Genomic DNA, 14,784 nt, shown 5'->3' with positions numbered 1-14,784 from the left:
GTATTATTCTAGTGTTAACTGATTCTAGTTTTGAGTACTAGGGAATATATTGAATATAAACCGTATGAATTGATATCAATTAATAGATAATTATAACCAACATTAAATGTATGAACTATCAGTTTTACTTGGTTCTGGGCCGTAACCTCCTTTTTTGTTTCTTCTGGGACTTCAAGTTACCTGACCGCTTCCTCTGCTTTCCCTGTGTTGGACGAGGTGTCACTGAATCGTCTGCATGCACCTTCCTACGCTTACCTACGTGGATGGCAGAGTCGTCATTAATTGGACGTTTTCGGCGACGCACACTTCTCTTTTTTTCCTTGGTGCTCCGCACGGTAGCAGCACTAGCGTCACTAACCATCAGTGACTTCGTAGTGATTTCCCGCGTCTCTTCTGTTCTGGTACCAAAATGCCTGGACGCACTGCGCGGAGAACTCGCTTGTGGGTTAAGGCGTTCCATATCAGATGCCACAGGTTGAGCAGCTGCTTGTGTATCTGAAGGGGCTATTGATGGAGCGTGGTCGTCTTCAATGAATATACGCTCGCAGACAGGTGTTCTGGGAGCAGTATCGCCAGTGTTGGTCGGAGGATACAACCGACTTAAGGTGCCCCGTATTCGCGCAATAATTCCTTCTTGGTTGGAGTCCTCTGATGAGCGGATAGGAGTGGTAGGGACAGACTGGACTTCCAGTTCGCCTTCATACTCATCACTATCAATTACAATTGGTTCCTGTTGGGCAGCTGAACTTTCGCGGATAACAATGGGATCAACTTTAACAGGCGTTTCATTACGATCTATATCCGAGACATTGTTTGAATCCGTCTGAGCGAGCCATCGCCCAGGACAAGTATGCTCGATCTGGTCAACAGCCTCTCGGGCAGCGTGTTCCTGACCACCTGTAGGATGGACAAGTTCTTTTGCAGTAGTTGTAGCACCCTTCAGTTTGCCTAGCAGGCTACCAAGGGAATGAACCGAGTATTCAATTAGGCGCCCCGCAGAATGAGGCCTAGAGCTTTCGACCTTGTCTTTGTCAGGGGAATGCTCATCAACGGCAGCTTCGACTGGTATTTCTGACTGAGAGGCAACATCAACTTCCATAGAAACAGCGCTGGTATTGCTGTTGATATCACTTGATTCTGCTGATTCTTGGTCTTCCACTGATGCAACAGATTTTTCGGGAGAATTAATAGAAGATGGATCAGAAGATGAGCCTTTTCCTTTTCCAGCGATATCGTCTTCTACCTCCGATTTTTTACCATCCTTTAGTGTGTTGGTTCTAGCGGCCAATGTTGACAAAGTGCCCACACATGGGATGTCTAAAACCTCAGCTTCATATGATTGGTTTTCATTATGATCTTCAAAACTAGTCGATGGGTCAACATCATGACGATACTCCTCCAAAACGGAATTCAAGGGTACTTCAAGGTCAAGCTCAGCTGGGTGCTCAAATACGACGTTATCAAGATCGTTTAAGTGTTCCCCTCCAAAAACACTACTTTTAACCTCACGAGACGCAGAGCGCGAGTATGTTTCTCGCTCTTTTATGGAATTTATAATGGCCTTAGCGGATGATTCCGAGAAAGGGACTGGCTCTTCAAAAACAATTTCCGACGTCGGCTTTTCGACTAGGTAAGGTAATAGCTCTGCATCTTCTTGTATCAATGCGACTTCTTGATATTTACCAGTCGAGGAAACAGCACATCCTTTACCCCCTTGCTTATCTTTCAATTCATAGAGCTCCACCCCATCAGAAACGGGTGACACTTTTGCCGGTTCCTCAGGAGTACCAAGGAGACTCCCTTCTGCAGCCACCGCCGTGCTCTGCTCAGGCACTGCTTTATTAAATGGTGTTGCAGCGACTGCTTCCGACTGAAGCGCAGCTCCCATCAATTTATCTGACACTTCATGTTCAGATTCTGCAAGTAAAAACTCTTCAGCATCGCTCTCTGGAGTTCCCGGCACTGAATGGCCAGATGCTACGCGCCTCTCTTCAATGGTCCCGATAGTCGCTTGATCCAAGACGGAAGTTTTACTCTGAGAGTTCATGTCTGTATTTTGCTGGTCTTCAGAAGAAGACGACTGACGTTCGCATAGATCCTCCAATTTTGGGGCAAACTGGCGATGCTGTGCCTGCTCAACCGGTCTAGAGTTATTGCAAAGGTGAGTTCCAGTGGGTGAAGAAAAGACACCATTATCGTCCTTGTCTATATCTTTTCCCTTTATTGGAGCGACAGCAGAGTAAATATGTGTCTCAGTACCACTAGATCCAAAATATGGTGACTGATTAACACCTGAACTTGAGTTAGCTACGGATTCCGGACGCTCAATCACCGGAACTATCTTACTTGTCCCTTCTGAAGAACTTTCATTTCTATGGGGAGATTGGTCATGGTATTCAACATCTTTCTTTGTATCGTACTCCATTTGACCAATGAACTGGCCACCTTCCTGGTAAACATTTTCACTGCTGGCGACAGATTTATCACTAGGACCCTCAGTAGGTAGCCTCTGGCTGATATCCCTTGATGAAGTGGACGGTTCAGCATCTATTTGTTCACCACTATCTATTACTGTGTCGCTTGGCGACTCAATGTGTTCTGTAGGTTCTGAATTTTCTGTGGAAGTGTTGCATTTCTCATTATGCTGATCTACTGATGTCTTCATTGATGAGGACGCTAATATCCCATCTTGTATAATGCTAGCGACTTCATGTACCTCTAACTTATCAGGGACTGCTTCTACCAAAAGTTCAGGATCTTGCATGACTTCAGGACTACCATTATACGAGGACTCCTCAGATACTTGTTCAACAACCAAGCCATTTTCACCCAGAGAATCATCGGTAACTAGATCTGCTACTACCATGCCTTTTTCTTTGACGGTCTTAAATGGGAGCTCGTTCTGAGTCACAGTTCTTTCAGGAGTCATAGAAGCTGTTATTGGCTGTTCAGCCAGTCGGGCAGCCGAGATCTGCAAAGATCTCGAAGCATCACTTGAGCCAACTGCTGTTTGGGCCTCTGGAGAAATGGCTGGAGCTGCAATCGTTGGCACGGTGGATAGGCCTTGAGCGACGCTGGATGAGGAAGTTACCATGTCGGTGTCTTGTCCCTGTTCTTTTGAAGGCTGCAGTGGGCTCGAACCTGAACCAGCTTCAGTTCTATCCGAGTATTTCATATGAAGCTGTTTTACTAAAGTTTGCAACGCTTCCCTATCCCATATCTGCTGATTTTCCTCCTTGAATGGATTTTCTGCGAACGCGGAAGAGTATTCAGCGAAATCTGTGTGTGGCGGCTCTGCATCCTGTGAATTCTCACTATAAGCTGACCCTGTGTAGATCAAGCGGTAGGTGCGAGGCTCTTGCGACTCCAATTCAGCACGCGCGGTCTCCTCCGGCGGAGCAGTGTCTTCCCGGTATGAAAAGTAGGTACCATCGCTGCTCATAGGGGATGCAATTATCTCGTCACTTGCCTCAGTTCTGGCATAGTCGCGGTCTGAGCTTTTATTCTCCGTCTGACTGACTTCGTACGGATCAGCATCAACTTCGATGACATCATCCGAGGCATCCGTGTATTCTTCAGTATGTATACCGTCTTGATCGGCTACCTCGTCCATGCCGTCGGACTCTGCATCTGGACTCCTGTCAGAGTCGCTCACCAAGTGGCTGTATAGTTGTTGGGGTGGGGCCGCATCCGCTATTTCTTCATCGCTAGCCTCAGGGGAAGCTGTCTCGGCACTCGTAGGTGTATTCATGCCGCTGCTCCCCATTTTTGCCACTGAATCAGGCGAGCCCAGCAGGAGCTCCCCGCTCGGACTGGCACTCGCAATATCATACTCGAACTCTGACGCACTATCAATGTTTTCTGGCAACGCTAAGGACCCTACCAGCTGGTCTTGCCGAAGACCATGATCATTCGTGACTGCACTCATACTGTCTATCGCCTGGAGCGCCAGCAACTGCAGAGCCTCATCTCCGCGACTGCTTGCAGCATATTCCTCGCTTTGCGCGCCCTGCTCCTCATAATCGCTGCTGCCGAATCCGCCGATTCCCGATGATTCACTGCTATAGCTAGATATCTTGTCCTCGGGCGAACTGTCGCGACGTGCCCCCTGGGCATGCGCCTGCAGGTAGCCCAGTTCCTCTTGTGATCCATCAAGCTCAAACTCCAGCCGCATAGAATTTGCGCTCCCATCGCTCTCAATTGCTATCTCCTCGTGCGTAGGCAATGGGGCTGCGTCGTACCTCCCACCCGTGTCCGAATCGTCCGCAAGAATCCGCTCCACATGAGCCGCCTGCTCCACACGCTGTCTCCAGTCCTTCGACAGCTGCCGTTGCAGCTCCATGTCTTCATCTCGTAGCCGGCCAAGGAGCGCCCTGCTTCGCCGCACAAACGACTGCGCCCACTGCACCGCCTCCTCTGGCTCCTGCATCGTCTGAAGCCGCTGCTCTAGCCTCAATTGTGTCTGCAATCTTTGTCGCACCGCTGTGTTAATTCTCTTGCCGACTCGGCCCTCATCGCCTCTCCTGGTACCAGCGAAAGGAGACTCAAAACGCCTTGCCGCTCGGTCCGGCACATTGCAACTGTTTAAGCTGCGCTTACCGTTGTTCATTACTAACTTATTATCCCTCCTACGCCAGCTTACCAGCTCATGGATTCTGTTAGCTCACGCGTGGAAGTGTCCATCAGTGGATAGGGTGGTTTTCAAGAAATCGTTTAAGGGGATAAGATATACCATTTGGCCTGTTTACGTAGTTTTCCACTACCAGCTACATCAACAGAGTGGTCGGAACATCTAATTGGAAGCCAGCGAGGTCGTGAGCACGGCTGAGGGTTGCGAAGATTACTGATAAGCTGGGATAAGGAACGAGGGCAAATGGCGCAGAGCAGCAGGTGCTATACCGTGAAAGTCAGCTATTTTGATCCGCTAGCTGTGTTTGACACAGTGCGGCCAGAGTTCGATGCCCGGCTGCCGCTGGGGACGCTGCATTGGAAACGCCCCAATGGGACGCTCAAGACAATCACGCAGCTGCCGGTTGAGTTTGAGCCGTCTTTGGAGGCCGGATCGGACGATCTGCTGCATGACAAGCCGTTTATCTTCATGATCTTTGTCTCGTGTGCGAGTATGCGGGAGTACCGGAACAAGGTGAGGCCGCTTATACGACAATGGCTGCCGGCCGAGGCCGACGAGGACCGGGGACTTGTGCTGCCCTCGGAATACATGATCATGCTGCATTCCAACACGGAGATCGTTGACTCGAACCTGTTTAAGACTGTATCCGTGATGGAAAAGCTCAACAAGGACTTCCCGTCGGTGCGCGTGACGGAGCTACGGTCCGTGTACCGCAACTCGCAGGAGAAGCAGGATTTTTGGGCCGGTGCGGTAGCCTCGCTGAAGAACACGTTGCTCGAGATTTTCCAGCGACGCCTCGAGATATTTCAGCAGGCCCTCGGGGAGGAGGACCTGCCGTTTCTTCGGGAATTGGTGCTGCAAGAAAACTTGCTGAAGCTGTACCTCAGTTTTAATGTGTACGAGGAGGCGGCTGCGCAGCTGGATGTTATCAAAGACAATCTCATGGCAGCGGGCGACATGCAAAATTTGCCCGCTGGTGAGTTGGAGGTGCCTTTTATGCTGCCTCCAGATAACAGCAGCTGCACGCTCTCCCGGCTGACGGCGGAGAATGCGCTCACCAAGTACAAGTTGTACAAATATATTTTTAAGCAGCAGCGTGAACTGCTCTCACACACTTCATCATCAACATCAGCATACCACATGTATCTTTCGATTGTTAGAGACTTCTACTCCCAGATTAAATTGGCATTTCATCAGTCGCTAGATCTTCTGCAGTTTGAATACTATTTCTTTGAATATGCCCTGCGGCACGAATTGATAGGGCATGCTGCGTCTGCGATCAGTAAGAAAATCTACGCTGTACTAAAGCTTCAGCAGCGTGACTGCTGGCTTCGACTTGTGTATTCGAATACTGACTATAGGGTAGCTTCGATTAGCATACCCATTTCAGGAGTTAAATATAGTGATCATCTATTAAAGGATACATTCAGCTCTGAGTCGGTATTTTATGGGAATTTTCTGGAGAAGACAAGTCATCTTCTTGAGATCTTCAAAGAATGCGGGGACAGTGATAGAAAGGTTGTTGAGTGGCTCTCAATCCAAATCGCATGTCTATATTTCCAGCAGGAGAGATATGCACTAGCTCTGAAGAATTTACGCTTGCATTATGAAAACTTTTTGGACTCAAAGTGGGATGTTATAGGTTGCCGCTTACTGGAGCTTTTTATAAAATGTCTCCATAAGTGTCCCGAGATAGAATATCTAGAAACGGACGGCGAGGAGATACCGGTATCCAGCATACTTTGTAACTCGTATCTGAATTTGTTAGTGTATTCCTCGAGTTCTAAACAATATTGGTGGGGGGAATTTCTAAAGTTGTCACAAATTGATGCCAGTAATTTACTGTACCCATTGGAGAATCTGTTCACCGTTAACATATCGCGCGAACCGTACTTCTCAAAGGCGAATACTTATGCATTAGATGTGAGTTTGGAAAACGCTTTAGTACCTACTGACATACATATCCACTCTGCGGAATTACTGTTGAAGAGCTCGAACGATGATTTCCTTACCTTCTCATGCAAGAATCAAGTCATAAAACATGGATCTAACACACTTACATTAGAGACAACTAATGTCAGATTCACGACTTTTACTTTTGTCAGCTTTGCCGTTACTGTTGGCGATACGGTCTTTAAGAGGATTTACGATTCCTCACAGGCCAACTCGTTACATCTGAAAGAACTATATCAGGAGGACAACTTTCGGTATTCCATAAAACAATCAAAGATGGCATTGTTCAGTGAAAAGAAACTGCAAATTGAATATTTCAATAACGATTCCATAGAGGAATTCTCACTCGAACTCAAAGCTCTATCAATTGAGGAAGAACTGAAACCAAATTTTGCTTTTGATGCTGGGTTTTCTCTTTTTGAACTTTGCATTGATGATTTTAATCAGCGAGAGATCATATACTATACTAACGGTACTATTGACCGGATCAGGCTACACTCTCTGTTAACCTTCCGGAAGGGTGGCGTGAATTATACCCAATGGAAACCTATTGAAATTAACATACAACTACCATTGGCAGTATCGGTTGAAGATATTTTCAAAAGCAACGCTTTTTACTTTAAGTTTATGGTTACTCCATCCGCAGACATGCCTATTGCATTACATTCCTCTTCACTCATAGTTAAGGAGCCCAGCGGGAAATATACGATTTCTGATGACTTCAGACCAACATCGTGGATCCCTTTGACCGCGGATCCTGCCAATCAGTACTTGAACTACTATCAGGTAAAAGTTAGTGAGGGACAAAAGTTTGATCCAGCTGATCTATTCGAACTTTACGTAGAGTACAACACCCTGAAGGAAGAATTGGATCATTTCATCTCGATAAGCATTTTCAAAAACAATGAACTTCCTTCTAATAGGTTGGAACAGTGGAGTTTGTTCTGGGGGCATACCATCTTGCCTCAGCTAGTATACGACTATGCATATTTTAATCGCACCAGGGTAGTCAAAATATTAAATGAAGTCCAATTACTTTTGAATGACCTCTCCTCGTCCATTAGTGATTCTGAGATCTTGAACCGGTATGGTAGCTATCTCAAGTTATTAGCTTCTGGCATAGAGTTCTCTCCCGACAAACACGGCTCTAGTATCCAACCCAATACGTTAATTGTCCCAGTGCATCTTCCATCCATCAAACAGCTATTCAGTGTTCGCTTGTCTGCCACAAGCCACGAAGTATTACATGTGGGGGATGCGGTCACAATTGATGTAGAAGTGTGCAACTTGTCTACGCAGTGGGTGATGGAAAGGGAACCATTGACATATATTGTCGAGTTCAGCAACAGCCCTGACTGGTCAATTAACGGCAGGCGCCGTTCTGTAATAGTAGGCGACCATTTAGTATTCTCGATTCAGTTGATCTCTTTGCGGCGCGGCTATTTAATATATCCAAAGGCAGAGATCTATAGCAACGAGAAGGACAAAGTGGTGGAAGTTGTGCACATATACCAGCGCGATAAAATATTTGTTATTTGATCATAGACTCCATAAACTGGTAACGTGAACACATGCGTGTTCTGCACCATTTCATAAGTATAAAGCTATACATACATAGTGCCCTCCAACTAATTGCCCATAGGAGACGCTGCCAAATAATCTTTTATTGCATTGTACAAGCTCGAGGGCTCAGGTTTAGGGCTCGTTAATATTGGTGGAGTGGCATTGTCAAGTAGATATTGCGCAGTTGTTGGTCCAATAGCTGCAATCTTGGCAGCCCCCTGTCTCAGTAGGGGAAGCAGTTCATTGGTGCCCTGAGGACTAAATAGCACGACCCAAGAGTTATCGGTGAACACACGTTCAAAGCGCTCACTAATATCATGGAGTGGGCTGGTACGATACGTGATTATCTCTTCAACCTCTAGTTCTGCCGATTCCAACCGTTTCTTAATTATATCGCGGCGGATCTCGCCCACGAGCAGCAGAAAAGTTCCCGAGGAGCTGATATCGCCCTTCTGGATCATATTTAACATTAACTCCGCTAGCAAAACGCCATTACCAGTCTCAGATCCCCCTCTCACGTCCGTAAAGCCGCATCTCTCCATAAATTCCTGAGTGGCACGCCCAACCACGAATACTGGCGTATTGAGAAGAGATTTGCGTGCTTCAGCTGGAAGAGAGGGCAGAACGTCCTCATAGAGACACTCCACAGTCCTCTGAGAGGTTACCACCAAACAATTCAACCTTTTCATGTAATTCGCGTCGGATAGTCGACCGCGAACCTCATCTGGCAGGTGTTCATGGGTTATTATGGGTACAAAGTGAGTCTGGAAGCCATTCGATTCAAAAATCGTCTCGTAATGGTCCTCTGGTACTGTCTTATTCTTAAGGAATATGATTTTTTCTACTTGCCCCATTTCCACGGTTCTCTTCTCCTGGCACTAATGCTTATTCGGTTGCAGGTTGTTCATGAGTAGAGTATCTATATATCTATAAAAATTCAGGCGGAAGTCCACACAGGAACACCCTTGTGAAGGGACGTTAGATTTACCTCGGCTGAGTCATTTTAATAGCCAGATGTGATTACATCTATCATACAAAAGTAACTTATCGTACTAATCCACTACATAGAATTACAGTAGCCAGTCAGCGGATCCCAAGGGTGATTATTCCCATTCAACGGTAGCTGGAGGCTTAGAAGTTATGTCGTAGGTGACTCTGGCAACACCTTCAACCTCGTTAACAATACGGGATGCGACATGCTTCAAGAATTCGTGCTCAAATGGATACCAGTCGGCAGTCATGAAGTCCGTGGTCTCAATTGCTCTTAGAGCAATGACCTGGTCGTAGGTTCTCTGGTCACCCATGACACCCACAGACTTAACAGGCAGCAAGCAAGCAAAAGCTTGAGAAATCTTGTTGTATAGACCTGCTTTCCTGATCTCCTCGATGTAGATGTGGTCTGCCTTTCTGGCAATCTCCACCTGCTCCTTGGTGACCTCGCCTAGCACACGGATGGCGATACCTGGGCCTGGGAACGGATGTCTCCAGACCAACTCGTGGGAGATCCCCAATAGTTCTCCCAGGTGTCTCACCTCGTCCTTGAAAAGCTCGCGCAAAGGCTCAATGAGCTTCAGTTTCATGTTGTCCAAAAGACCACCGACGTTATGGTGGGTCTTGATCGTCTGAGATGGGCCCTTAAAGGAAATGGACTCGATAACGTCAGGGTATAGGGTACCCTGCAACAGGAACTCAATCTCCTCGCCGTTCTTAGGCTGGATCCTGGCTGCCTCGCGCTCAAAAACATGAATGAAGGTGTTACCGATGATCTTTCTCTTCTTCTCAGGGTCCGTGACGCCCTTGAGCTTCGTCAAGAACTCTTCGGAGGCGTCAACAACAGTCAAGTTGATGCCCAAGCCCTCGCCGAGGATTTTCTTCACATTGGCCGCTTCGTTGAGGCGCAGAACACCGTTGTCGACCAGGATCGCGTGGAACCGGTCGCCGATGGCCTCGGTCATCAGCTTCGCAGCGACGGTCGAGTCGACACCGCCGGACACAGCACCGATGACTTCCGCGGTGGGGCCCACAAGGGTCCGGATCCGCTGGATCTCGGTGTCAATGAAGTTTTCCATCGTCCAGGTCTGCGCGGCCTGGCAGATCTCCACCGCAAAGTTCTTCAGCAACGTCTTCCCCTGCGAGGAGTGCGTCACCTCAGGGTGGAACTGGATCCCGAAGATTGGCTTCGAGTCGTGTGCAATCCCGCAGAAAGGAGAGTTCTCCGTCGTCGCAGTGACGTGGAAATCCGCAGGTAGTGCGTGCAGCTTGTCACCGTGCGACATCCACACCGTGCTGCTGTCCACGTTGTTGAACAGCGGGCACGCGCTGTCCTCCACGTGCAGCGTCGCGCGCCCGTACTCGCGCTTCTCGCCGCGCCCCACCTCTGCGCCGGCTATCCACGCAAGCTCCTGTAGCCCGTAGCAGATGCCCAGAATTGGAACGCCCAACTCGAACACCGCCCGGTCCACGTGCGGAGCATCTGCCGCGTACACGGAGTACGGCCCGCCTGACAAAATCACACCCTTTGGCTTCCAGCCCAGCTCGCTGATCTTCTGCGTACACGGAAGCATCTCCGCGTACACATTAAACTCACGCAGCCGCCGCGTGATCAGATGCGAGTACTGGGACCCGAAGTCCAGCACCAAAATGGTGTCAAACACGCTAGAAACTTGTTCAACAGCAGCCATTACTCCTATTCTATCACTGAACAGCTTCGCACTGATGTAGGCAGCTGGTTTTGTCAGATGAAGATCCGCCTGCCGTTGCAGACGAACTCATCCCCAGCGCTTCTCGAGCGCATATATATTTTTCACCCTGCACTCGCCCTACCGGTGTGCCTGCAGCCCAAGTCAAATAAAAAGCAATTGACTGTTTAGCATATCCTCACGCAGTACGGTAGTCACGTGACTGAGCAGCCCCAGGTTTGCGCCGTTAGGCTGGGCGGCCGGGTAACGAAGGTGGGGACAACTAACGAAGCTGAGGGATTTCTTTTTCCGCCGTGGTCTCTCTTGCTGACGATGGTTCATGGCATAGTACCTGAAAGACCAACGTGGAGCTGGCAGCTGCGACCGGACAACTCGTGCAGAGCCAAAGAGAGGCAATGGGCACCAGCAACACGGTGCATGTATCTGGGTTTCCGGCAGAGACCCGGGCCAGGGATATGGCACCGGACTTCGAGGCCGTCGGGAAGATCGTGCGGATTGACATCCCACCTATGCGGCCTTTCCAGGACCGGCCGTTCGCGTTCGTCAAGTTCGAGACACACGAAGAGTGCGTGCGCGCGGTCGAGGAGCTAGACGGTAGACCGTTCACGCCGGACACACGGTTCACATACCACGTGCAGGTGGCGCGGTCGCGGCCGTACGCGCCGTACGCGCCACGCAACGGGCGCGGCGCGCCGGGCGGCTACCGCGAGGCCGCGTACCGCGGGCGCGACGTGCGCGACCAAGACCCGCGCGACTACCGCGTGGGGCTTCTGGCGCGCGGGCGCGACGACGACTTCCGGTTCCGCGAGCCGCGTGAGTACCGCGACCGCGAGCCGCCGCGCGCCTACGAAACCGCGCCTCCGCCGCCGCGCGACGAGGACTACGCGCCGTCGCCGGCGCTCGAGCGCGCTGCTTCGCCGCCTGCCGCGGCCCCTCCTCGCTCGCCGGTGTCCCCGCCGCCGCCCGCGCCGTCCCCGCCGCGCTCGCCGGCCCCGCCGTCCCCGCACTCGCCGCCCGCGCCGCCACCCGCCGCAGAGCCCGCTCACGAATGACGTTTCCTTAGCACTGGCCTCTCGGCCGCACCTAGTAGTAATAGTAGTAATAGTATAATAGTAATGCCCGTTCCAGTGCCGGCGACGGCCGTGAGCCACCGCCGGTCACCAAGCACGGATCCTTGCCGCTATTCTCCCTACGTCAGCGCCCCGCCCGCCACTGCTGGCCTGCCGGCCCCGCCCGCGGACTTGGCGCCTGGAATTGCACCCCACGCCGCCCCAGATGCGTGCGCGAGCTCGACTACTCAGTTAGTTGTGGTCTGGGGAAGATGTGCTTGAAAAAGGAGGGAGAATTTTGAGAATTTTTATTAAGCAAAGGGATGTTCTACCACCACCAGAACGGTAAAGAGGCGCTATCCAAGGACCACCAAGCGGGTTCCAGAGGTTGACAGCTGTAGACAGCATCCAGGGTAATCGATCATCGATTTCAGGAGATTTTTGGTAGCATTATTGAGGTCATTAGAGGCGTTCTGTGACTTTCGACGATTTGCACGCGCAGAAGAGGGCGTTCAACCAGCCTTTCGGATATTCCGGTTCGAGTTATACCAGCAGGGATCAGCGCAGGCACTAGAGTGGCGGGTGCTAATAAGAGGAGCAGGTCCTGGAACTGAAGTTGCAAGAGATAAGCATTGCGCGGAGAAGGAGGCGGTTAGAGGGTGCAAGCGAGCAGGATGGGGTCTTCGATGAACTTCCCGTCTGGGTATGTGAACAAGCACACGCTGCAGCGGACGAAGTCCAGCGGCCCGACGATATTCCAGAAGGAGTCTGTGGCGGCGAAAAGCGCGGGGAGCACGAAATCGAAGCTGTCCTTGGCGCTGCAGACGCAGGGCCAGAGACAGGGCGAGGACGAAGCTGCTGGGCCGGAGGACCAGCAGGGCGATGGCGAGGAGGATGAGGACTACTCTTCGTGCGATGAAAAGAACGAGGAGAGCGCCGGGGATTACCGCCCCGGGGGGTATCACCCAGCGTACAAGGGTGAGATCTACAAGGACGGGCGCTACACCCTGGTGCGGAAACTGGGCTGGGGCCACTTCTCGACCGTGTGGCTGGCGAGGGACAACGTGACGGGCAGCCACGTCGCCATGAAGATTGTGCGCAGCGACCGCGTGTATACCGAGGCGGCCCTGGACGAGGTGAAGCTGCTGCACAAGGTCCGCAGCACGAACCTGGCAGAGCAGGCCTGCGGTGGTGCCACTGAAAGCGCCGAGGGTCCTGCGAGGCCGGTTTCCCGCTCAGGCGCCCACTATATTCTTAATTTATTAGATGACTTTGTCCACAAGGGTGACAATGGCGAACATATTGTGATGGTTTTCGAAGTTTTGGGCGAGAATTTATTGGCTCTTATTAAAAAGTACGAGCACAGGGGTATACCAATTGTATATGTAAAGCAAATTGCTAAGCAATTGCTTTTGGGTCTAGATTACATGCATAGGAAGTGTGGGATAATCCATACAGACATCAAACCGGAGAATGTTTTGATGGAGATTGGCGATGTTGAAGGTATAGTGCGGATGATGGAGCAGTTAGACAAGCAGAAGCGCGAGCTGCGCAAACTACAACGGCGCGCTTCGCGGTCCGTATTTGATTCTCCGCCAGTTCGTGAGAACACTTCCTGCACCGGTAGCATTAGCAACAGCATTACCGAAACTTCGACTTCGCGCAGAGCGAGGCGGCATACGCTCATTACCGGCTCTCAGCCTCTGCCCTCCCCGTTGTCTTCTAACAATTTTATGGAGCTGAAGACACAGCTCATGGGACAACCCATGGGCACAATTAGTCGGCAGCCATCTATGTCAGGCAGGTCTTTTTCTTTGCAAACTCTGGGCGGCGCAACCACCACACTCGGCTCCTCTGTACAGAAGCCGGCCGAATCGGACCACGATATTTCCAACTCATTCTCTTCCATGGAAATTGAGGACCACGGGAACTCTAGTGGTAACACTGAGGTTGGCCAGGTTATCCAAATAAAGATTGCCGACTTGGGCAATGCCTGTTGGTACGATGAGCACTTCACCAACGCCATCCAAACACGTGAATACAGGTCCCCGGAAGTCTTATTGGGATGCCCCTGGGGCTGCAGCGCCGACATCTGGTCCACTGCATGCTTGATCTTTGAGCTCTTGACTGGCGATTTCTTATTTGAGCCAAACCAAGGACATTCATACACAAAAGACGATGATCACATTGCTCAAATAATTGAACTACTCGGGAACATACCATCCTACCTGTTTGATCATGGTAAATATGTGAAAAACTTCTTCTTCTCTGATGGTAAACTAAGAAATATCAAGAAGCTTCGGTTCTGGCCATTGAAGGATGTTCTCATCGAGAAGTACGGTTTTGAAACGTCTGCCGCGGAAGAAGTATCTGGATTTTTGCTGCCTATGTTAGAAATGGACCCTAGAAAGAGGGCAGACGCTGGAGGTATGGTGAATCATCCCTGGTTATCCGATACTGTCGGTATGGAAACCGTTACTGCTAGTGATCGGGTATTGTATGCAAGTGGTGCTGACATCCCAGGCTGGTTTAAGGAGGACAGTCGCCATGGTTGATGTTTGATGCACTTTTGTTCTAATCCTCTCAATAATTTCAGCCGCTCGCAAACACGTTTACTCTATCTCGCGTTCCTAGTTCACACCATTGTGTTCCATTATTATTTCAAAATGCAGCTGTCATTCATGGCGGCTGTTTCAGCGGCGTTACTAACCTCAGAAAACTCATCATCATTCCACTGGTTAGTGGCACACTTGCTTTATGTAAGGTCACTATTGCTCCAATTCACGCTTAATGGTACGGTTCTACTGAACTTCTCTGTTCCTTGACTTTATGTTGAATTGTTTTCCTAATGAAGGTGGCAGGGGCCTACCCATGTATTACCCAACCACTG

General features: G+C 50.1%; 6 protein-coding genes across 6 annotated transcripts; 3 read left to right on the top strand and 3 right to left on the bottom strand.

Moving 5' to 3' along the window:
- Window positions 1-124: 124 nt before the first annotated feature.
- Window positions 125-4,609, bottom strand: AGOS_AER353W (AER353Wp; the record flags this gene model as incomplete). The annotated part of the gene is made up of 1 exon (NM_210563.2): window positions 125-4,609. The coding sequence occupies one exon, from the start codon at window positions 4,607-4,609 to the stop codon at window positions 125-127; it is 4,485 nt and encodes a 1,494-aa protein (NP_985209.2).
- Window positions 4,610-4,873: 264 nt separating this feature from the next.
- On the top strand, window positions 4,874-8,122 carry TRS130 (transport protein particle complex II subunit TRS130; the record flags this gene model as incomplete). Its single annotated transcript, NM_210562.2, has 1 exon — window positions 4,874-8,122. One exon carries the CDS (start codon window positions 4,874-4,876, stop codon window positions 8,120-8,122), a length of 3,249 nt encoding a protein of 1,082 aa, NP_985208.2.
- Window positions 8,123-8,211: 89 nt separating this feature from the next.
- Window positions 8,212-9,000, bottom strand: HEM4 (uroporphyrinogen-III synthase HEM4; the record flags this gene model as incomplete). The annotated part of the gene is made up of 1 exon (NM_210561.2): window positions 8,212-9,000. One exon carries the CDS (start codon window positions 8,998-9,000, stop codon window positions 8,212-8,214), a length of 789 nt encoding a protein of 262 aa, NP_985207.2.
- Window positions 9,001-9,249: 249 nt separating this feature from the next.
- Window positions 9,250-10,827, bottom strand: GUA1 (GMP synthase (glutamine-hydrolyzing); the record flags this gene model as incomplete). Its single annotated transcript, NM_210560.1, has 1 exon — window positions 9,250-10,827. The coding sequence occupies one exon, from the start codon at window positions 10,825-10,827 to the stop codon at window positions 9,250-9,252; it is 1,578 nt and encodes a 525-aa protein (NP_985206.1).
- A 413-nt stretch (window positions 10,828-11,240) lies between these two features.
- On the top strand, window positions 11,241-11,897 carry AGOS_AER349C (RNA-binding protein; the record flags this gene model as incomplete). Its single annotated transcript, NM_210559.1, has 1 exon — window positions 11,241-11,897. The coding sequence occupies one exon, from the start codon at window positions 11,241-11,243 to the stop codon at window positions 11,895-11,897; it is 657 nt and encodes a 218-aa protein (NP_985205.1).
- Window positions 11,898-12,568: 671 nt separating this feature from the next.
- SKY1 (serine/threonine protein kinase SKY1) lies at window positions 12,569-14,449 on the top strand (the record flags this gene model as incomplete). The annotated part of the gene is made up of 1 exon (NM_210558.2): window positions 12,569-14,449. The coding sequence occupies one exon, from the start codon at window positions 12,569-12,571 to the stop codon at window positions 14,447-14,449; it is 1,881 nt and encodes a 626-aa protein (NP_985204.2).
- Between the last annotated feature and the right edge of the window lie 335 nt (window positions 14,450-14,784).

This window comes from Eremothecium gossypii, chromosome V, assembly GCF_000091025.4.
Source record: "Eremothecium gossypii ATCC 10895 chromosome V, complete sequence".
Classification (NCBI taxonomy): Eukaryota; Fungi; Ascomycota; class Saccharomycetes; order Saccharomycetales; family Saccharomycetaceae; genus Eremothecium; species Eremothecium gossypii.
This window is presented reverse-complemented; position numbering and strand designations above follow the sequence as displayed.